We start from the raw sequence: 13949 nt of genomic DNA, 5'->3' as shown, positions 1-13949 counted from the left end.
GTTCTTAGGTGTCACTCTTTGGAGAACGTTGTGCTTGCTGTGCCGCCACCCCCCCCTCCCCCCGCACTCCCCCCTTTAAACTATTTTTCTGCTACATCTCTTTGATCCTGTTGCAGCAGGTTGGCAATTCCGGTTCATGGATGGCAGAGAAATGCTTCTTTGCCTCGAGAAAGAAGATGGATTTGTGTTACCTGGTGTTGTCTTTTTTTTTTTCCCCCCAGTAATGCAGAATTCTGTGTATAGTTTGTGTAGGCGTCTTGCAAGGGTGGAACCATTTTATTCGCGGGTTTTTTTTTTTTTTTTTTTTTTTGGACCGCTTAAATGTGTGATCACAATTTGGTTCAGTTAACAGGTGGGGAGAAGTTGGCAGATAAGTTTGAAACCTTTGGTATCTGCCATAGTGCTTGTGGTTCCCATTATTTTGAAACGGCCCTCAAGTTTCAGAGACCTAGTTTGAAAATGAGTGTTGCACATTTTTCAAGGTTCAGTGTTTGCCGCCTCCCTCTGTGACGTATTTCGGAGTTTCGCTTAAAATGTCCACATCAGGTGAAAGTATTTCCAAATTGTTACTTTTGAAGTGGAAAACCGGTCTTGTTACATTAGTCTGTAATTTCACTTTAGGCGCTTCAGTTTATTAGGATTGTAGTTGTTCTGTATCTGAATTATTGCAGCGGGTCTCAAGGAATTTTAATTGGACTTTCAACCCAGAACTCTCCGTTCCATGAAAAACAAACAAGACTCACCCCTCTGTGATTAAAGACTCTAGGGACATTGATTTTCAATTTGAATTGAAAAATTGTACTTTAGAGCTATATTGCCCACAGGTTAACTTCATAAGGCTGCTGAAAATAACTTAGAAATTATTTCCTTTAGAGGCGTTTAAAGGATTTTGAATACCTTGAGTTTATTTTTCTGAGGCCTATTTATTTGCCTCTTAAAAATACAAGTTTGAATGTGTTAGTGTGCTTTTGTGTCTCTCACATAGTCACCAGTTACTCTCACATATCCTCTTTTCCTTTGCCTGTTTGGAAAACTTTTTACATAATGAGTTGAAAAGCGTGGGCTTTGTAGGTTCAGTTAACTTCCAGATGAAAGTGTGTGTAGATGTGAGACCAATTCTTTGAAATTTCCTAACTTCAAAGAACATGTATAACTGTCACATCACATATTTAATTGGACTCATTCTATGAATGGATCCTTTGTTTAAAAAGTATTTTTAAGCATTACGTTTCAATGTCATACTATCCTGGGGAATCCTTGTCCACCTACTTGTGTTGGGATCTGTTTTTTTTCCCCATTTTTATTGTTACCACTTTGGAAAATAGCCCCTAAACTCGTTTCCTCCCTTGGGAATTTTTGGGAACCTGCAATGAAACAGGTTGAATGGCAAAAACAAAAAGGCCGTAAGTTTTATCTATTTTATTTATTTTTATTTTATTTATTTTTTATTGAAAGAGAAAGAAAGCTGAAATAAACGTAACTGATTTGTCCTTGTTAATTTAAGATGTAAGGAAAACTAAATCAAAGGAGTGGGCTTAGAAGATTGCAGCATACTTACGAAATATTGTCAGAAATAATCTCGTTTGATGATTAGTACTGTCTTCTGACAGGAAAACTCTAAATAGGAATAATAAAAATTTATCCAGTCCCTACTATGTGCCAGAGACTCTACTTGTTATCTGCTGGTATAGGTACTATTATTAGCCATATTTTGCAGATGGGGAAACTGAGGCTCAGACAGCCTTTGACTTGAGACTATTATTATCATTAACTGTTTATAGCGTAAACTCCCTTACTGCTGTCTACTTGTGTTTGCTACTTTATACTTAAAAGCTCAAAGTTTATTTCAAAGAACATGAAAAGAATTTTTAGCCTAAAGATATTTAAAACTATAGTTTATCTCCAAGCTACATGGGAGTTTTTGTACAGATTGCTAGTTTCGGTCATCCATTATTGTATGCTTTTCCCATTCTCCATTATGGGATAATTGAGAATTTTCTTTTTATTGTGGTGAGCAAAGTGGAAAGTATTTCTGATTTTCCATAAAATGAGTCATTTATCTTGTTAGAGGTGCTTATACACTAAACTGAAAATCAGGAAGGCAATTTCTGAATGGAAGTACTTGTGGCCTCCTTGTTAACAGGGCACAACTTTCTGAGTAAGTATGCCTTTCCCTTCTGAACTGAATGATTTGGCAAATCTGTAGCCCACTTTACTCTGGAGGAGAGAGAGGTCCTGCCAAGCTACTGAGCCCGCTCTCTAGGTTTTATCCTTGTTCAGTAGGTTCCTACTGGCAAAGGGTATTGTGGGAACATAGCCTTTTCTCCAATGAAGATAGATTACCGCATTTCTAAGGTTTTTGTCATAGCCAGGTACCAACAAAGTTCCATCTAACAAACAAACAAAAAATTTACTTTTTTTCTTCTTTCAGTTTATGCTATACCTTTTAAGTTGCATTAAGGGTAATAATGTAATCCCTAACTTGCCCTCTCACTTTATATTTAAATCAGTCTACTGCATTATGGTTTTTACTATTTCCACCTTCTAATTTTAGAATTGATAAAGACTTTGGAATTTCTCCACACACTGAAGGATGTCTATTTAACATGAAAAATCATATCCATGCTCTTTATTCTGGATTACTTGCCAAGCATCAAGAATAGTGTTCTTATATTTTGATTTTTACCTTAAGTTGAATAAAGTAATTTTTATATTTCAAAATAGTTTTATCTATTATCTGAGTTACCTTTTTCGGAGTTTAAAAGGTTAAATTTTCAGTGTCATTTGAGGCACGAAGAAAATGAGACACGGGGAAATGTTTTTGTTCAAGTTAGCACTAGTAGCTAATGGTAAAAACCAGAATCTTGTACCTCTCTGCCTGTTGTAGAACTTGGTTGTAAGTAGTGCCTCACCTCCACTATAATTAGAAAAGGAGGTCAGAACACTTAAGGTGGAAAGCCTTTTTTGTTTTGTTTGGGCTGTTGTGGTGAAAGAAATGAACAGAGATAAGTATCAGCAATTTTTTTTTCTCATAAATTAGTAAGCGTTGTAGAATATTGCATACAGTAAGCATTCCAGATTTAGCTACTGAGAAGAGCTCAGTGTCAGTACTGCAAGAAATCCTTCACTTTGAACAATTCATTTAAACTCTTTTTTTTTTCTTCTCATGTAGACCTATTTTGTAAAAAATTATTAGGCCTTACTAGGTAAGCAAACCCTGTTTGTCACTTTGTGTGTGGTAACTTCTCACAGTTTGAAGTCCATCAGCCACTCTGGGTATAGGTAGTAGGGCCAGAGTGTAGTAAAGGCCTGATGCAGGTATTGGACCTTTTAATATAAGGCTACCCTTTCCTCCTCCTCCACTGAACCTTCATTTGTTTTTATTTATTTTTTATTTTTTTTAAAGATTTTATTTATTCATGACAGACACACACACACACACACACACACACAGGCAGAGAGGCAGAGGGAGAAAGCAGGCTCCATGCAGGGAGCCCGAAATGGGACTCGATCCCGGGTTTCCAGAATCACACCCTAGGCCAAAGGCAGCGCTAAACCGCTGAGTCCCCCCGGCTGCCCCATTTCAGTTTTTAAATGCTGTATGTAATCTTGAGCCACAATCAGGAGAAAGGGACTGGGAACACACACTAGGTTTAAAGCCTACACTGGTGTCCTGTCCAGATGATATTTTGAACTTCCATTAATTTCATTTTTGATGATGTTTTCTTCCTACTAATGAAGCATAGTACCTAAGCTCCTGCCCTTAGTTTTGAGCATTGATACGGAGTATATGCCAGCAATGCTTTAGATGTTAAATTGCTTACTGTGGAGTGACAGAACTGGACTTAGTAGTTCTGAAATCCATAAGTTTTTATCCAAATCTAAACTAAGACCAGGACCTATGTTTCTTTACCTACCTGAATCTGATTGGTTGGTTGATACTGAAAATAAAACCATAAAAGTTACAGAAACTCTATATCTCATTTCTCCAGTGAAAGGAAATGATATCTTCTGAACAAGTGAAATTTCTCGCTAGGTAACACTGTATCAAAATCTTAGCAGTTTTCTTGGAATGTTTCCTAAATATTGTATGCTAAAATGTTTTTCTTTTTCTTTTTTTTTCTAAAATGTTTTTCTTAAGCAGTGTAATAAACCTGTTTAAGCTTTTGTTATATAATGTTTCTGGATCATTGTTGTCATTACTAATTTTTGTATTTTTCAACAGCACAATGATGCCTGTGAAATGGTATTTTGTCTACGCTCTAAGAAAAAATAATGAATGCTGATTTTGTAGTAGATGTCTGGATAGCCACTTTAATATGAATTTTTAGTTAATACAGTATCCCTATGGGGTATTATTTTTTTTTCTAAACCTAAGTCTTCCTGATTGATTATTTGATTGGACAGTTTAGTTTTGTGATCCTTTTTTCCAGCACTCAGCCAGAAATCTAGATTTTTAAAAATGTACAGTCTTGCTATTTAAAAATATTTGCATGAATTCATCATATGAGTGTGTGTGTTAGACTACGACTCAAGCTGTCTGCTGGCTAGATCCAGGCTGCAGGCCCTAGTTGTAGTTGTCTGATTTAAACACTACTGGAATGATACTTCACTCTCTACGCTACCAGCTACTTATCACCCTGCTCCCTGGAGGTGTTTGTTTTGATAGAGGTGTTGGGGATTGGCAACAGAATACAAGAAAAGCTCTCACATTTCATTTTACATGGAAGAACAAAGATGTTGTGAAGCAGAGAGGGAATATTTTTAATGACCTAAAATCATGTATACTTGTACTAAATCTTTTATTGTCCATCTTTCTTGCTTATCTATGTTTGACAGCTTCTACTTGCAATTGTCTTGGTGATGTCTTGGTGATGTTCTGAGTGGCATTTTCCCTCCAATACTATTGCTCGCCCATTTCCTGACTGTACAGACTTCCTTTTTGTCTGTATACTTGGGGCATCTATTTATGTCAGGATACACAGATGTGTCATCTAAGAGTAGCATAGTATTTTACTGTATATATTCACATAGTACACTGGTGGCATTAGAGTAGCATTTCTGAAACTTTCCTCAGGATATCTTTATACTCTTACAATTGGGGATTCCCAAAAGCTTTTGTTCATATGAGTTGTATCTACTGGTATTTGCCACATTACAATTTAAAACTAAGCCTTCAAAAAGCTTTTGATAAGTCAGAATTTAGTGAGAAGGGTGTCACTGTTTTACAATTTTACAAATCTCTTTAATGTTGGGTTTAATTTTTTAAAAAGGATTCTTAATCTTATGCATTCAAAATTTTGCAGTAACAGTGTAGACACTGAAAAAATAAGGGTGAAAAAGGCAAACAGCTTCTTAGTAGTAATACTATGAAAACAGTTTTGATTTTCCAGACTCCCTGAGGTCCCATACATTAACAGCTGCCATAGAGATTGTTTCTAGATTTTTACCATTACAAACAGTGCTAGTAACTTACTTGTTCATATCCTTGGCACTGTGTGAAGATGTAGTCTAATTTCCTAGAACTGTTGGATCAAAGAGGGCAAAACAATGTTTTGTTTTATTTTTTTAAGATTTTACTTATTCATGAGAGACCCAGAGAGAGAGAGAGGCAGAGACACAGGCAGAAGGAGAAGCAGGCTCCATGCAGGGAGCCTGACATGGGACTTGATCCTGAGACTCCAGGATCACACCTTGGGCTGAAGGCGGTGCTAAACCGCTGAGCCACCCGGGCTGCCCAGAGGCCTATGTTTTGTTTTTTTATTTTTATTTTTTTAAAGATTTTATTTATTTATTAGAGAGAGAGGCAGAGACATAGGCAGAAAGGAGGAGCAGGCTCCATGCAGGGAACCTGATGTGGGACTCGATCCCGTGACTCAGGATCACGCCCTGGGCCAAAGGCAGATGCTCAACCACTGAGCCACCCAGGCGTCCCTGAGGCCTATGTTTTAAAAGCTTGATAGATAAAGATAAAATGACCCTCCTCAAAAGTTGTGGTGATTGTAGTCTTGTTATTAGTAAACAAAAGCCTCTTTATTTTTTGAAAAATACCTGTGCAAATATGGACTGGTAGGCCTATCAATCAGAACTTCTGTGGAACAGACTTACATGCACTTGTGCAGGAATACTTTTTAGTTCATCTGAAGATGGTTGATTTTGCTAGTGGTCTGATTGAATAGATTCTGCAGTGACCAAGTGAATTACATGTATTGATCATTCCCTTTAGTTTGATCAGTGTCTTGATATTTCTTTGTGTCTCTTATTTCCTATCCAAGTGTTTAGGTTGAAAGTGGGAAGGCCTTTCTCAAGTGTTGATATTGGGGTTTACTGTGTAGGCTTGTCTCTTTGGTCTGTGTGATAGAGTGTCTTTGTCAGTTGGTGAAGAGGAGGTGTCATGGAGAGGGTGAGAGTGAATTGTTCCTGGGGGATGTTTTATTGGAGAGGATGGGTATGTTTCTTAAATAAGTTTGGGTGGGGGCTGTTGTGTACCTGTACTTCAGGTATTAAGATAAACTGCAGGTATTAAGATAAACTGAACCTGTCCCATATCTAAAGCATGTGTTCTCCTTAATGAGAACCATCTCTACCTCCCATGATGTTGGGTAAGGTCTGCTACTAAGGATCATCTTCCTCATTTCTCCCCTGTTGTCTTTGTTACCATGATAAATGCCTCTCACCTACAGTTGAACTCTACATCCCCAGATACCCATATATTACTAGAATGGAATTGTTGTTCCTAGTACTGTAGCTATAGCAACTGATACAAGTAAACTTGTTGGGAGAAAGGATTGTGTTAATGCATGATAAAACTTGACTGGGTAATGTCTTAAACCAAAGCCATGGGATATGGCTGCGATGTGTTTCAGCAGAGATACTTCACTTTAACATCTTGAATGGTCCAGTAAAGAAAAAGTTGCCAATACCAGAAGCATTCAGTTCTATACTTCTTCTCTTTTAGCTAGGGCTTTGGGAGGGATCACTTCAAGCTTTCAGTTTATGACTTTTTCCTTTCTAATTACCCTGACCCTGTAACTTTATGGACAGTTTTGAAGCAAATGCAAATTTTCATTTTGTTTTAGTAACAGCCAAGTCAAGTGTGTTTTTTCTTTCCTTTTTTTCTTTTTCTTTTTCTTTTCTTTTTTTTTAAGTGCCCAACACCCAGTGTGGAGCCCAACCTGGGGCTAGAACTCATGACCCTGAAATTAAGACCTGAGCTGAGATCAAGTCAGATGCTTAACGGACTGAGCCACCTAGATGCCTTGTCCTTTTTCCTTTTTTTAATTATAATTGACAGTGTTACAGCTGTGTTTCTTGGAAGCACAATTTGAAATGATAACTCCACCGCTCTGTGCCATATGTTTAACCCCTACTCTTAAACTTTTTTAAAAAAACTTTTGAAGTGTAATGGGTCAAAAAGTTACACAAATGGTAATTATTCATCTTGGTGAATTTTCACAAAATAACCAACACTCTAGAACCCTGCTTCATGTCCCTTCACAGTCACTATCTCTCCCTGCCTACTAGCACCATAGATTAGTTTTTGCTACTTTTTGACTTTATGTAAGTAGAATTATATGGTATATATTTTTCTCTGAGGTTTCTTTCATTCATGTTTGTAAGATTCGTATATGTTGCATTCACATATTTGGTTCATTAACATTTCTATGTGGTATTTGCCTCTATGAATACTTAACACCTTTTTTTTTTTTTTTTTAAAGATTTTATTTATTTATTCATGAGAGACACGGGGGTAGGGGGGAGAGAGAGAGAGAGAGAGGCAGAGATACAGGCAGAGGGAGAAGCAGGTTCCATGCAGGGAGCCCGATGTGAGTCTGGATCCAGGGACTCCACGATCATGCCCTGGGCTGAAGGCAGGCGCTTAACCGCTGAGCTACCCAGGGATCCCCTATTTACACCTTTTTAAACAGGGTTTACATGCAGTATAATTCACCCATTCAAAGCATATAGTTCTTTTTTTTTTTTTTTAAGCATATTCACAGGATCTTGCAACTCACCACATTTTTTTTTTTTTAATTTTTAAAGTAATCTCTACATCCAACGTGGGGCTTGAACTTAACAACCCGAAGGTCAAGAGTTGCATGGTCTACTGCCTGAGCTAGCCAGGCACCCCACCACAATCTAATTTTAGAATATTTTGTTCTCTCTGAAAGGAATCATGTACCTGTTAACAATTACTACCCCATTCACTGCCCTTCCTCCCTAAACCACCACTAATCTACACATCTTTCTCTAATTTGCACACTGTACATTTCATATAAAGTCAGTCATATATAGACTTCTTGTGACTGGCTTCTTTCACATGAAATGTTTTCAAGGTTCACCCATGTTATAGCATGTATTTTTCTCTGTGTAGTTGAATAGTATTTTATTCATTAGGTTTTGGACATTTGGATTATTTGTATTTTTTTGCTATTATGAAATAGGCTGCTAAGGACATGTACGTACATATGTCTCCCATCCAAGTACTAACCAGGCCCGACCCTGCTTAGCTTCCGAGATCAGATGAGATCGGGCGCGTTCAGGGTGGTATGGCCGTAGACTCTGTACGTACATATGTTTGAATGAACATGTTTTCATTTCTCTTGGGTATAAACCTAGGTTTGGAATTGCTAGAATTACTAGCAATTGAGTAACTGCCAAACTTTTACAAAGTGAATGCCTTTTTACCTACAAGCAAAATGTATGAGGATTCCAGTTTCTCCATGTGGTTACCAACACTGTAATTGGCAACACTGTCTTTGATTATAGGCATCTCAGTAGGTGTATTAAATGGTATCTTATGTGGGTTTTTTTTTTTTTTAAGATTTTATTTATTCATGAGAGAGAGACAGAGACACAGGCAGAGGGAGAAGTAGGCTCCACTCAGGGAGCCTGATGTAGGACTCGATCTTGGGACTCCAGGGTCACAACCTGAGCCGAAGGCAAAACGCTCAACCACTAAGCCACCTGGGTGCGTGCCCCTTATTTGTGGTTTTGATTTGCATTTCCTTAAGGGCTAATGATGTTGAACATCTTTTCATATGTTTGTTGTCCATTTGTATATCTTCTTTGGAGAAATACCTATTCAGATCTATTGCTCGTTTTTATTTTATTTTTATTTTTATTTATTTTATTTTTTAAAGTTATTTATTTATTTATTTATTCATGATGGGGGGGGGGGCAGAGACACAAGCAGAGGGAGAAGTAGGCTCCATGCCGGAGCCCGACGCGGGACTCGATCCCGGGACTCCAGGATCATGCCCTGGGCCAAAGGCAGGCGCTAAACTGCTGAGCCACCCAGGGATCCCCACCCATTTTTTTTTTTTTTAATTTATCTACGATAGTCATACAGAGAGAGAGAGAGAGAGAGAGGCAGAGACACAGGCAGAGGGAGAAGCAGGCTCCATGCACCGGGAGCCCAACGTGGGATTCGATCCCGGGTCTCCAGGATCGCGCCCCGGGCCAAAGGCAGGCGCCAAACCGCTGCACCACCCAGGGATCCCCCCCCAACCCATTTTTAAATACAGATTCCTGTATATAAATTCCTTATCAGATAAATGATTTATAAATATTTTCTTCCATTTTCATGGATTGTCTTTTTACATTCTTTTTAAAGATTTTATTTATTTATTCATGAGAGACATACACAGAGAGAGAGAGGCATAGACACAGGCACAGAAGCAGGTCACACGCAGGGAGCTTGATGCAGGACTCAGTCCCAGGACTCCAGGATTATGCCCCGGGCTGAAGGCAGATGCTAAACTGCTAAGGCACCCAGGGATCCCCCTCTTTTTTTTTTTAAGATTTTATTTATTCTTTTAAAAAATATTTCATTTATTCAGGAGAGAGAGGAGAGACGTGGGCAGAAAGAGAAGCAGGCTGCATGTAGGGAGCCTGATGTGGGACTCGATCCTGGGACTCCAGGATCACACCCTTTAGTTATAGGACATTAGACCTCTTACATCTTCTGAATGTTACAAAGTAATTCAGTTTCATTCTATTATGTAGTTTTCTAGAAATCGATGGTTTTTTAGGATATATATTTCAAAGTAGATTTTTTTGGAATGTATTTTCTCCTAGAAACCACATTTTGAGTATAATTATATGCCACAAAAAGTAAATTTGATCCATAATGTTCCTGACATACTCTCATTTCATTGAGAAATGATAGTTTGTGATTTTTGTTCTTATATTTACAAGAAACAATGGAAGAATATTTATTTTTTAAGATTTTATTATTTATTTATTTGTTTGTTTGTTTATTTATTTATTTATTATTTGTTCTTAGAGACACAGGCAGAGGGAGAAGCAGGCTCCATGTAGGGAGCCTGACGTGGGACTCGATCCCGGGTCTCCAGGATCACACCCTGGGCTGCAGGCGGTGCTAAATTGCTGCACCACCAGGGTTGCCCCTGGAAGAATATTTATAAAGATAGTTGGAGACTTTTAGTACTTTTGAGAGACTCTCAACATCAAGTTCATTTGCTTGCTGCTTTTTCTTGTTATGAATGCATCACTAAACAACTCTTAATAATTACCAAAATAAAAAATCTGGTAATTGCACATAAAGAAAATTGAAGTACCAGAAATTTATTTTAATTAATAATATGACAAAAGTAGGGAGAAGAGGAGGAAGATTAAAACAGATTTCCTCTAGAATCTGAGAATACTTGTCTGAACCTCAGTGAGCCAGAAATCGAAATAAATAAGAGAACCTAAAGAAATAGGGTGTTGGGTACAGGTGGGAAAAATATGGAGACTGTTTAGTTATTTTCAGTACAGAAAGAATAAGAAATACATTTGGAGTTAACTTCACCTGTACTGGACACAGTAGGAAGATTCGAGTGAAGCAGGAGGCTGTTTGTGTGTACAGGGTGTTCGCAAATTAACTCATCACATCTTGGTAAATGCTGGTATTTTACCGTATTCAGTATCACTTAGCACTGTTCTGAGCACAGACAAGTGAACAGTCAGTAAATCACTAAATGGGGCAGTATCATAAGATTAGTAGATGAATTTTAACATAGAAGCAAACTAATTAAACCTGGAAATGTTAAAAAGGACCCTTTTCTCAGCTGCCTAGCCACTATTTGGAATTGGAAGTAATGGTTAAACGTAATAGGAGAAGAAATGAAAATTTCAGATGGACTGCTGCTTAAGCATTTTGGGCCAGAATTTGCCTTTAGATAGTATATAGGGGATAAACTGGAACTTACGGAGGGGAGAGGCATATAGGTGGTCTTAAAATTTGCTCTTTGTTATAAAGTAATAGTTAATTTTGTAGTATGATGAGCCTTATATGGCCAGGGAAAAAATGAAAATTAGTTTACTATAAGAAAAATTGATCATTTGAAGATGAAATATGATAATTCTGAAGTAAGACTTTCTGAGGTGAAGTGTAATGTGGGGATGTACTGGGGCAATGGATTAGATCTAAGTCATAATGTATGTCAGAGATTGAAACCCAGATCATTGGGCTTCATGCTGTGCTGTTTCAATACTTTATGCTGCTCATAAGTTGTTAGGTTTCTATTCCTATCCAGCCCTTTACTCTATTCCTATCTAGCCCTTTACTCTTCAGATAATTGTGTCCTTCTTGTTAAAAGTAAATATGCATAAAATAAACATTTCTTGGGTTACAAGTTTTATTATATTTAAACTTGTTTTTAAAATATTTCCTTAACTGAAGTTACATGTGTATCAAGTGTTCAGGAAAGGAAGTGTGTGTGTATGTGATGGAACGTAATTGTGCTGCTTTGCAATGACATAATGGAATGTTTTGTTTTTCTGTTTCCTAGGTTCTCTACTTTTAGAGTCCAAAATAAATCCTAACACTGCATATCAGAAACAACAGGTAAAATTTTGAAAATGTTGTGTTTTACCTTGTATACTATCCTCTCAATTTGGTGATTAAATGAAAATTTACCATCAATCCCTTACAGTGAAAAGTTCAAAACAGGTTACAACATACTTTCCTACCCTAATTCTAAAATATGCTTTCAGCCAATCTCTATAGTGTATAAAGCAATCATTTTAAATTTTAAAAAATCACTCCAAGTTTTGTTCCACATATTCTTACAACAAAGACTTAATTCTCAAAAGTTAAAACTAAATACAGTTTTGTTTCTACCTAGAGGAAAAAAAAAATGACCAGCTGATAAAATAATCAGCTATTAACACAACAGAATGGTAGAAATTACTTCTTTTGCTATTGTAGATGCTTGTGTAGAAGGGGCATTTCTGTCCCTATACAGCAGCCTGGTGTAGGAAAATCTGATTTCTTACCTGGCCTGAATAGGACCTTATAATAACACGATAATAATGATGCAGTTTGTTAAGGCAACATTCAGGTTTGGTACACTCTTTCTTTGTACCCTTCGGGTGAATAAGCGATACCTGAGAGTAAATCTTTATCTACCTGCTAGACCTACTAGCACTATCATCAGAAGGTATATTTATTCAGAACACATACACACACAGTTACTGAGTGCTGTACAAGGTCAGTGAAGACAATATCAGATCCCTCAGTGCCCTGAAGGTACAGATATAAAGTAATTTAGAATCAAGAATGCTACCAACACATTCATATGTATATATTACTTTATAAGTATATTACTCTATAAATAAAATTATAACTTCATCATTGACCATTAAACTATTACTAGAAGTTAGTGTCTACTTTATTTTGTACATTAGACGATCCCTAAAGATTGTGACTTGCTTGAGGTCACACAGTGTATAGGAAAGCTGATAAGAACTTCTAAATCTATTTAATGGTGATTATTTGTCCAAAAAACATTTGGTACAATATGAAATATTTTGATAGTCTAATGGTCTGCTAATACTTTGTTGCATTTAGTGTTCTTAAAAAAACTGTTAGGTTTGATTGGAGTGGCTGGAGACTAGAGTATTTGCCTTTGATATTCTATATGTGAATATATACATTTGTGTTTTGAGGTTTAAGTCAGTGGAAGAGTAAAGACAGAAGAAAAAGAAGATCATCTGTTTTAAAATCCCTGTCTTAAGCTGTAGGTTGTTGGATGATAAATAAGATGATTTGGTGAAAATTAGACTTTTCCAAGGAAACAGAACAGCAATTTCTAAAAATTTTCAAACTTCTAAGTTTGTCAAATGGGCAATTAAGAACATAGGTCTAGTTGTGCCCCCATTTTAAGCCTGCAGATGATTCTGAATTTACATTGCACTAAAGTGATTGCTTACAGTTGTATTAAATCTGTCTTGTTACTAATATGATACTGGTTTCAGGCTTGTTTCCGTGGGTCTTTATCACCATTTCTCATAACTATAGGATACCCATTTTAAAGATGAAGACCCTGACTTAGGGAGTCTACACAGCGGACTAATTTGCGGTGTGTTGATCTTACAATGTTAATGTAAATTATTTTGAGTTTGAACAGCTACTTAACTCACTGTGGAACAGATGTCTGCCTGGTTTCTATGATCTCTAGAAATTCAAGAAAATAGTAAAGTGTCTTTGAGGTCTTTTTAAAAATCCTGAGTGAAAGTTGTAGATTCATTTTATTAGTAATGCTGTGCAGCCAAATCAAATTATCATTTATTTACTTCTGGCTGCCATCTCTTTAGTTCAGAGAGAGACTACTGGTCCTTGTGATTGACAGTTACAGAATTGACTGAAAAGAATTAATATACAGTTTAGCAGACAAAACCGGGACTGTTTGTGTATAATAAGATTTATCTCTGATAGTGAAAAGTATTAGAAACTGCCTCCAAGTAAACATATCTTTTAAGGTACCTTAAAGATGGTCTAGTCCTGTTTCCTTCTTCATATAGGAACATTTATCATCCCTGTAAATGCTCACCTAGCTTTTGCTTGGCTCCATTCAGTTATTTACTAGATTGAATTATTTTTTCTGTATATTGTACTCATGTCTTTCTCTCACTTCTCCTAATTCTTCTCTTTGGACCAG

General features: G+C 36.9%; 1 protein-coding gene across 2 annotated transcripts in view; it reads left to right on the top strand.

Moving 5' to 3' along the window:
- PPP4R3A (protein phosphatase 4 regulatory subunit 3A) overlaps positions 1–13949 on the top strand; it is a 38785-nt gene that overhangs the window by 672 nt on the left and 24164 nt on the right. For both annotated transcript variants that reach the window (XM_072839716.1, XM_072839715.1), the window contains exon 2: positions 11799–11854. In XM_072839716.1, the coding sequence (XP_072695817.1) occupies positions 11799–11854 (56 nt within the window). The remainder of the gene's footprint in view (positions 1–11798; positions 11855–13949) is intronic.

Source organism: Canis lupus, chromosome 9 (genome assembly GCF_048164855.1).
Source record: "Canis lupus baileyi chromosome 9, mCanLup2.hap1, whole genome shotgun sequence".
Lineage (NCBI taxonomy): Eukaryota > Metazoa > Chordata > Mammalia > Carnivora > Canidae > Canis > Canis lupus.
Note: the sequence above shows the minus strand (reverse complement) of the source record. Positions and strands in the feature narration are given on the sequence as shown.